This window comes from Antrostomus carolinensis, unplaced genomic scaffold, assembly GCF_000700745.2.
Source record: "Antrostomus carolinensis isolate BGI_N321 unplaced genomic scaffold, ASM70074v2 scaffold42349, whole genome shotgun sequence".
NCBI lineage: Eukaryota > Metazoa > Chordata > Aves > Caprimulgiformes > Caprimulgidae > Antrostomus > Antrostomus carolinensis.
Window position 1 is genome coordinate 18817 of NW_010337228.1, and position 9698 is coordinate 28514.

The following is a 9698-nucleotide window of genomic DNA, read 5'->3' on the forward strand; positions in this document are numbered from 1 at the left end:
TGTGTTATTTCTTATGCACTTACTAGCCCAACAGGCTCACAGAGCGCCTCCAAATTCCTTCGCTTTCTCCCAGCTCCCTGTAGTTTTCAGCCTGCTCCTAGATCCTTCTATGTCCTTAATTCCTTTTTTTTTCCTTCCTTTTCCTGCAGGGCATGATAGTCTTTCCATCTCCCCTCGCTCTTTCCTGCTGTCTGTAGCAGGCAGATGGAGAAGCTGATAATTACCCTTGCTAAGGCATCATTTGCAGCACTCAACAATACAAGTACAGAAAATTGCATCCCACAAAAATTTAAACCAAATCTTAGTTTTAATCAAACCAAGCAGTTTGGCTTACCTGTCCAGTATACGTGCCATCTCATTTTCCAAAACTCTGTCCTGAAGGGGTTTCACACTGTAGCCAGGTGGTGTGGTACAGTTTAGCTCTCTAACTGGACTGGAAATCCATCCCCTCTTTCCAGAGACAAAGAGCATACCAAATCATAAGGCAGTCCTTTGGCTAGTTCTGCTTTGCTCCTCCTGGGTAGTGGTATGGAAAGGCAGGAATACTTCCTTTTGCTTTTGGAAAACTTAATCTGCAACACTTGAGAAAAAACAGATACTAATATTCAAGCCCACACCACTTCTCTCATCCTACACTCTTCCCTGTTTTTCCAGCACTTCTAAAATACCACATTTTAATGCAGACCTGATAGGATTTTTATTTAAAAAACCTTCCTTGTAATTTTTAGATTTCCTTTTATCATTCCTAGGCACCCAATGAGCTTTTTCCTTCTCTTGCTGTTGACTTCAGACTAGAAGATCCCTCAGCAAGAAAAAGTGCTGCCAGTTGCACTTCCTCCAGTTAAAATAAGCCTTGGTTTTTGTGGGGTTTTTTTTTCAACTCCTATGGCCACGTTCCCCTTCCCACTACACTGCATCATTCTTCCAAGTTGATAACAGTCATGCAATGCTAGGCCAGTAAAGTTTTCAAAGAGACAAATCACAATATAATGTAATTAATTTTATTTCCAAAGTATAACTTTCTGAGGCTTAAATTTACTGTGTTACTCTGATAAAGGTCACCAATGGAATAAATATAAATAAAGAAAAATTGTACATATTACCTTTTAATTTAATATCTTTATTTATGGTTAACAGCTCTCTTGCACCTCCTTCAATAATAATTGTATCCCCTTAGTGTTTTGACCTGTTAAATTCATGTAGCAGATGCTCATTTTGAAAACTCAGTTTCAGTCAAGCTACAAATAGTACTTCTGATGCCTACAGTAATTTTCTCCATCAGTATCTTCCCATTACATACTCCTCTCAAAGACCCCCTAAAATCTCAAATAGAATCTAATTATAAAGCCTTTGTCCCCATCTCTTGTAAAACACAGAAGTATGTATTAGTCTGACTGACCTTCCTTTCCCTAGAAAGTAGAACAGCGTTCAGAAACAACAGAGGAAAAGCTGGATATGAGTTAGACCTTTTGAAAGTTACACAGGTAATCTACAGAAATCTCAGTCTCCAAAGAAATAATTAATTATTGTGTGGATATTTGCTGTGTTCCGACAGGAGGAAGAGGAAACAGAGCTGGCAGTGATCTGTCTGCAGAAGTTGCTCCGTGGCAGGGCTATTCAGAACATGGTATTCTGTGTTTCTTTTTTTCTCTCTCTCTTCAGAACGATGGGAATGATTGAGGGTGTGTTTGCAATCTTTCTCCCACAGCACTAAACAAGGGTAATGAGGCTTCTGCAGTATAACCTCCTGTATGTGACCTGAAGTCCTTCAAGGCTTCAAGTCCCTCTTTGCTCTCCAGCCCAAATTTCTTACAGGAATTTCTAGGTTCCTACACACATCTGTGGATGTCTCCTTGTTCCTGCCGTCCCCTACACTCAGCTGTTTAATTAGATGCTTCATAGCAGAATTACTGAAATGGCAAATTCTAGATTAGATCTGGACCATGAGTACATTTTGCCTTGATTATGCCAAGATCCCAGGCATAAGAAACCTCCCACATCCCAGCAGGACAGCTTGTATTTCATACCATCTTTCCAGTTTCCTGTGATGGTGACCTAAACCTTAGATAAGGAGCAGTTGAAACATGCCTCCATGATTTTCAGCAAGTACAGGACCCTTCATTCTGCTTTCAGTGAAGTAGAAGCGGGTCTAGGTAAAAATTAAGTAGCCACGACCCGTGGGCTTTATATTAAGCACGTCTGTCACTTTTGGTCAGACCAGTCCAGAGGGTTTGTTTTCTTGCCTGCTGCTTCTTTCTGGACTATTGATACTCTCTCTTGCACTAATTTTTAAATGTTTGTGAATTGTTCCCATGTGGGACTCTGGCCTGATCTTTAGCAAACAATGCAATACTGTGAAAGTGGTTTGAGGGGGAATATAGACTACCCAAGTCTTCTCCACTTCTGTGGTAATCTATGAGAAGGATGTTTGATGCCATTGCAGGATTGTTGACTTTCACACCATGAAATGTCCCATAATTCTTAGGAATCTCCATCCAGCTACTACTGGATCAGAAATATCTGACTCCGTTGGACAATGATGTGAGCAGGGTTGAATGATCCTTTGTTGCTTTTGGAAGTCCTATTGGAAGAGAGGGGAAATGAAAAGATTGTGTCAGGCAAGGGGTGGGCCACAACCCCATAACAGGGACAGCACCAGTTGCACCAGCCTCCCCACCAATTTATTGCTTTGAGCTGTTGCTGGACTCCCTCAAAACAAAGATCAGAGAACAGCAGATGTTGAAACAGGAGACATCTAGCCTAGGACTGAGGAAAAGGGGTAATGCTCACACTGGGAAGCTTTGACATTGAGGCTGCTATAACAATATCCAGAAGGGTCTTTCCCTTTTTGCTTGACATTGTTGTTACAGTTCTGCATTCCAGTGGTTTGAGTTTTGGGTGAAGTCAAATAGAATTTAGAAAAAGAAAAAAACTTTATAATAAAGGAGCAATGGATCATATATACTCCACAGCAGACCTTCAGTCTTCCATGCAGAAGGGTTTAGGCAAGATTTACCTGACAGCAGCAGTGTTTGCCTAACTGTGGCCACAAATTTCTTACAGAGAACTAGGTCTTGGAAACAGCTGACCCTGCAACTTAGAGAAAAAGGGTGTGCTCTGTCAAAACACGTTGATCTATATTCTCCATTTAATATGCTTGGTTGTTTATTTTAAAGATGTTTGAAGAGAAGGAGAAGCGGCTGGAGCTGATCCGAGAGCTGCGCTCCACTCATGCGCTCCAGGAGGACAGACGGCTGCTTTTGAAGGCAGAGGAGCAACTGACACGGGCCCTACAGCAACAGCAGGACTTGCAAATGCACAAGGTTTGCCTCTATAGATGGGAAGGCTGATTCATGACACTGTGGTGACCTGTCTGTGCTTGCAGTACCCCCAACACTCTTGCATTTAATTTCTTTATGTTTTCTATTATCCACAGCACAGAAAGCACCCCAAGTAACAAAAAAGCTCGCCTAGCAGAGGCCAAGCATTCGATTGCTAAAATTGCTCTCACTGCTGTGGGGGCTCTGGGGAATCTCAGAAACAGACTGAGGTGCCCTGACCGCAACTGCTACCCAGGCTGCATTTGCTTTGCAGACAGAGCACTTACTTATATTTACAGGGCTTTGAACAAACTGCACTGTCAGACAAACCTCAATTTTCCCACATTTCAATCCATTTGACTGGTGCTGTGACCTGGCATCACAATACATGCTTGTCACTCACATCTGTCTGATACTTTACTGAACGTGTGTTACTGCTCTGTCATTTCCCTGTTCCTTTTCTAGCTTGGCACCCACTCAGGCATAAAGTATCACAAAAGAAGCCAAAGCAGACTTACCTTGTAAATCTTGCTGGGCTCGAGATTTCTAGGACCTTAGCAATAGTGTCTCATTGTTACTTGCCACTGTTATGGAGAGCAGAAAAATTTTGGGCTCCAATCTCTGCCAAGGATCTCCTGAGAGCTGGGGATGCAAATTCCCAGCCTATTTCCTTGCAGGGCTGCAACCTTCCAGAGCAAAATGAATCAAATGGCAGATGTTGGTCTGAAATGGATCCTAAAGAAATTTTGTCCAGGCTTCACTGCACCTCAGTTATACAGTATCTCCCATATTTCTGCAGATTTTCCTGTAGTTTTTACTACTCCTGTTTTTTCAGTGACCTGCTGTGAGGTAAATCTGCAGGTTCCAGATGATGATAACAGCATCTGCTGGCAGGCTGACCTGGCCTGGCAGAGATGAAGCCAGACCACTGCTTCCTGCTGGGTGGGCAGCAACAAAATTTCCCCTCAGATCTCAGTCAAAATTGAACCAGGTGACTGTATTTCACTGTTTATCATTTCCAGATGCTCCTTCATACACAGGGAGCCCAGGTGTGGAATGCAGGAATACAGAATTTTTCTGCTGAGGAAGTAAGAGAAAAATAAAAGCCTTAGGCATCAGGAACTTGAAATGCTCCTTCTTTTCTGGAAGCCCAGTTGATAGTGAAGGAGAGAGCAGTTCAGACACCATATGACATTCATAGAGAAGGAGAGAGAGCAAATGGTAATGATGCTGACCTCTGATCTCAGAATTTCCTTTTGGGAGAGCCACTATCCCCCTCTGCTGGTATCTATCTCCTTTACTCTTGAGGGTTTTTTACTATGTTTCTGAAGGCACACAGTCCAAGCCTCGGGTCTTCAAACATATTGAGCTTTAAAACGCTCCGGAGTGCATGTGCATGAGTTTTCTGTGTTTGTGGCTATTTTAGACAGTCACTGATGACTCACAGTTCTTTAGTTTTTGGTGGTCATAGGGGGTTTTTTTTCAGGTTTTTGACCTTCTCAGTATAAAAATAAGTATTTTTCAATAAATGCCTTCTCCAGAAAGAAGATAGAAACTCCAGATAAAATGGGCAAAGAGGAGGGATTGAAAATTTCTGACCTGGTATATAACAAAAGTCTAAGATAAGAATGTTTCTGGGTTGCTTTCCTCTGTTTCACACTGGTTTTAGACACAGCACCTGGAGCAATGAAGAGAAAGCAGCATGTTAGTTCCATGTTATCCCTCCCTGTGGAGCGCTGAAGTTACTGCATTGTCATCCTCCATCTTACCACGGGCTAAGCACTGTCACTTCTAGATGTGTGCAGCACTGACAATGCCACTTTCTTTGAAACACTGCATCAGCAGCTGGCACAGCAGTATAAGCAAGCTGATTTATTACTACTTGTCTGGGATATTTCAGCTCCATTTTGAGTTTTATGTTCAGGTCTACTCTGTTAGCACTTGTTTATTCCAACAGAGACACAGCATCCCAGCCAGCTCCAGACATTCCCTCCTGCCAAGGACTGTGGCTTCATAGTCCATACTGAAGATGATGAACTTACCATAGGTCTTGTCCCTTTCTGAAGTGCAGTTACACATACCCAACCCATAATACATGATGTGCTTGGAGCAACGAGTAAATGGCACAGTAACACTGGAATCTAGCCTCAGCTCTGTCACAGACTTTCTGATTTTCCATAACCTGGAATTTTGAGGTCTCATTTGCAATTCTGCAGACTCAATTACTGTTGATCTAAATTTGTTAGCAGTTAGTAACTTGTAGTTTTAAGTAATAACTCAATACATAAAACTGTAGGGACTCATAGTTGCCTTATTACCTCAGCAAGTTGTATCACTTTGGTTGCATCATGAATGTCCAAGCAAAGACCGAGGTGGCTTTGAACTGTAACAGACATTTAATATCCTTAGGAGAGGATAGAAATGTGGCTGTACTCACAGCTTCAGTTTCCTAAGCCTTTACTCAAGCTTCCTTCTCATAAAAATTGTTTACTTTCCAAATGCTAGAGAGAAGCTTCTTTCACAACTTTTGATCCTTTTTTTTCTGTTCTGGTCTAGCTAAGCTTAGCACAGAAAGATGGAAAGCATGCAGCTGAAGTAATTTCATCGTCAGTTTTATACCTCCCCTTTCTTGATCCAGGCAGTGGTGCATTCCCCAGTAACAAGCAAATGCCCTCAGCAACTATTCCAATTACACTCAAAGCTGTGGTTCCTAATAGCTGGAATACAGCACCTCTAGTGCTTTATCGCCTCCCACCCACCCAAGCGTAGGGCTGCTTGTCCTAGTGTAACAGGATTGGGACTGTTCCTGCACTGACTGGTTTTGCCATCTTCCATCTTTTAGCCTCTTTATGCCCTCAGAATCTGTATACAGGAATTTACATTATGCAGAATCCAGCCCAGCACATGTAGAGCAAGAATGCAAAACTCCTAGGGTTGTCCCATGGCTGGTCTGAGTGGATGTTGCAGAGCTGTTTCACATGCCTGTGGTACTGCTGGGAGTTCAAACAGCATTCCTGGGATTTGTAACACAATTCTTTGGGTTTTTTTTTTAAAGCTGTCATTGATGGAAAGCCACTTGGCCAGGGAAGAAGGAAGGGTACTGGCGAACATGTTTGATTTCCTCTCCAAAGAGCTGGTGAGGATGCAGGAAGAGCGAAAAAACCACGCCTTCATCATGCTGGCTGAGATGCAGAGGCGGATGCGGGAAGCAGAGGAGCATGGACGCCGTCAGGTGGAAGAGAGGCGGCGTCAGGAAGAAGATGAGATTTTCAAACAGGCAAGAGAGGGAGACTGGTGGGACAGTGGGTGGTTTGTAAGAACCGCCTCCTTGTGGGAAGGTCCAGATGGAAGGGAGGTGCTTCAGCTCTGACTTTGGTGATAGCTAGTTTTAAAAGTGAGGGGGAGGGCTTAGTGAAGAGAAGGTGACTCCTTCCTAAGAGAGTCATGCCCATTAAATTAAGGATGATCTGAAAACCCCTACAGACAATCCTGTTAGATATATCATGAATGAATGTAGGTTTCTAAATTTCCACAACAAACACCTATGGAGAACAGATGTACCTAGATCATCTTCAGGCTTGTTCAGTAGAGCTATTAGGTGCTTTCCCAGGAAGGATGCCTTCAAGCAAGGTTTTGGAAAGACTTTGTGCCCCAAAAGTGGACTGCAAATAACAAGAGGTACAAAAATTATTTTGAAGTAATGATAATGGATATCATAATCTTGAAATCCAGAAACAAAAATCCTGAATTAGCATATTCTATACTCCCGTTCCCTAGCTCCTGACTGCAGACAATCATATTTCTCACAGCTGAAAGGAATGAGTGGGAACCTAATTGATTAAACCAATAATTTTTAAACTTTGTGGGAGGAAATTAATACCAAGGGAGTCTGGCATCATGTTTATTTTTCTTTTAATATTAGCTTCTCCTCTTATCTTTTCTGTGTCTCTGAGTGGGAAGCAAGGAGGATTGAAGTGCCATAAACTTATGCCCTCAGACTAGCAGAAGGAAAAGACCCATTTCTAGAATCTCTGCTCTACAGCCATTATAAGGAAACCAATAATTCTGTCTTGGTTTTATTAATGTTACTTTGGTTGGCTTGATGGAACCTTTTCTTTTGCTTGAATCAAAGCAGATTAATTACTAAAGCCAATACTGATTATTATTATTTGGCAGTTCTTGCTCAGGGGACCATGAGTACTGAGGAGCAACTGCCATTGCATTCACAGAAGTAACCTCTTGCAGCAGAACTGGATCTGAGGATAAGTTTTTCTTTCACCACCAGTTCTTTCCTGCACTTGTTTCTGTTCAATTAGTTCTCAGAAAGCATTATTAGAAAATATTTTTTTACACAAGTTACTCTTCCCAGAAAGCCCCTCTGAAACCAAATCACAGGCTGTCCTGCCTGAAATTAAGTCTGGTCTGTTGTTCTTGCTTCTTTGGAAATGTGTTTCCACCACACTGCTGGCACAGCAATAGGCAAAGAAACAATAGCTTGGTGTTTTGTTCCAGGTGGTGAAAGTGCACCAGAGCACTATTGAATCCTACTTGGAAGACGTAATCCTGAGTAGCATGGAGAACACAGCTGAAGAACAAGCCAGGGAAGAGATTCAGAGAATGGCTGTAGAAATCAATGACATTGCTTACGAAATGGAAAGTCGGTACGTTATTAAATGGCACATTAGAGGCTGTTTAGAGCAGTTTAGAACCTGCCTGACCATCTGCATCTGTGGTTACACGTAGAATCTAAGACATGGGAAGGGCAGAGCAATACTGTTCACAATCGCTTCATTAGTGTGCCTGCTGTATGGGAACTACACTGTTACTACCTGGTACACACATATAAATCTATCAGAGCTTATTTCTATACAGCATGTGCCAGATTCCGTTTGCAAATCACTTGTGGGATCTGTGAATCACCCTTTTTAGAATTCTCCATGCCAATGTAATGCTGTGATTGAGCTTTAAGTGAATCTGGGAACTGCCTAAAGCAATACCCATTCATACTGGTCTTTTCATTTATTTACACTACTACAGAAAATCGGTTTGAAAGAGATGCTAAAAGATACAGCTATACAGCAGTCTTTCATTCTGGGGTGGCTGTTCTTTAAGAAACTGCCAATTTCCATGGGGGTCAGTCGTATTGATGGCTGCCTGACAAGGCACTTTGAGTAGAGTAAGTTGTTGAGAACACCACAGTCTTGTGTTTCGCTGGGGCATCAGCAGTGAATACTTTTAGGACCTGCCAAATCTCCAGTTCAGTTTCTATGCTCGGGGTTTTTTTTTGGAATTGAGCCATAAAAATCCCAATGACACAGTGACTCTCCTATGGTACAGCAGCTGTGTATTTTGTAACTAGATGAATACAACCAGAATGTTGAAATCCTTGGGGAGAATGAAGCGTAGATAATGCATGCAGCCCCTCGGCCAATTGGGAACCCACCAAACACTGGCATGGAAAAGAGCATGGGGACCAGCCAAATGCGGAGTCACAAAAGGGAAGAATTTAGCAAACTCAGCAATGGGACAAAGACTAAATTGACAAAGATGCAAATCCTCAGAGGTATCTGCGTGTCTAACTCAGTTGGTCATCAGTGAGAACTGGGCTCCTAAATACTTTGGAGGATGAGGAGTCTCGGGTGAGCTTCTCCCTGGAAATACTGCTTTCCAATGCAGTATTGAATACACTGGCAGTGCAGTGCAAAGGGGAATTGTCACACTGTCACCTGTTTGTAGGATAAAGAGAGGCCCAGCTGACAGTTACTGCCATGACAATACACTTCCTTGAAAATAGTGAGAATACTTACAAAGGAGTTTTGTGTTTGCAGAAGTGATCTGGAAAGAAAATTAAAATACTAATACCACTGCATCTGTTCTGTAGTCGAACACGCCTACAGTCAGAAGAGATTGTAGCAGAGCTGGTTTATAATTTCCTGATTCCAGAAGCTGAGAAAATGTTTACCAGAGAAAAAGGTAAGAAGTCCAGTAACTTTATTCTCTTCGTGAACTGGTTCACCCTCCTCACTGTAGCTCACTGAAAGGAAAGATGCAGTGCCAAGAGTTGTCTCAGTTCTCTGAGAGTCCTCTTTTGCACTCTGCAGGTAGAAAGTTAAGCACTCTGACCCTTTTTCACTATTTTCTCATGAGCTTTATTCTTTTAGAATGGTGGCCTGAATTCAGACCTGATGTTATTTTGATGTATCTGCAACAATAAAACTACATAAGAAGAAGCAGCCCATTGCACCTTCAAAAACAAACTGGGAAATGTCTTTAAGTAGCATGGCTATGAATTGTCTATTTTATGGCAATTTCTCAAAAGAAGAAGTCGTTAACAGGCAGATTACTTAAATATATCACAGAATCATAGAATGGTTTGGG

The 9698-nt window shown here is 42.1% G+C and overlaps 1 protein-coding gene across 1 annotated transcript in view; it reads left to right on the plus strand.

Moving 5' to 3' along the window:
- The window catches only part of CFAP91 (cilia and flagella associated protein 91), a gene marked incomplete at both ends in the record, with an annotated part of 27439 nt that extends 18134 nt beyond the window's left edge, over nucleotides 1-9305 (plus strand). The window contains 5 exons of the mRNA XM_010175110.2: nucleotides 1556-1627; nucleotides 3177-3323; nucleotides 6376-6597; nucleotides 7833-7981; nucleotides 9202-9305. Coding sequence (XP_010173412.2) covers nucleotides 1556-1627; nucleotides 3177-3323; nucleotides 6376-6597; nucleotides 7833-7981; nucleotides 9202-9305 — 694 coding nt within the window. The remainder of the gene's footprint in view (nucleotides 1-1555; nucleotides 1628-3176; nucleotides 3324-6375; nucleotides 6598-7832; nucleotides 7982-9201) is intronic.
- Between the last annotated feature and the right edge of the window lie 393 nt (nucleotides 9306-9698).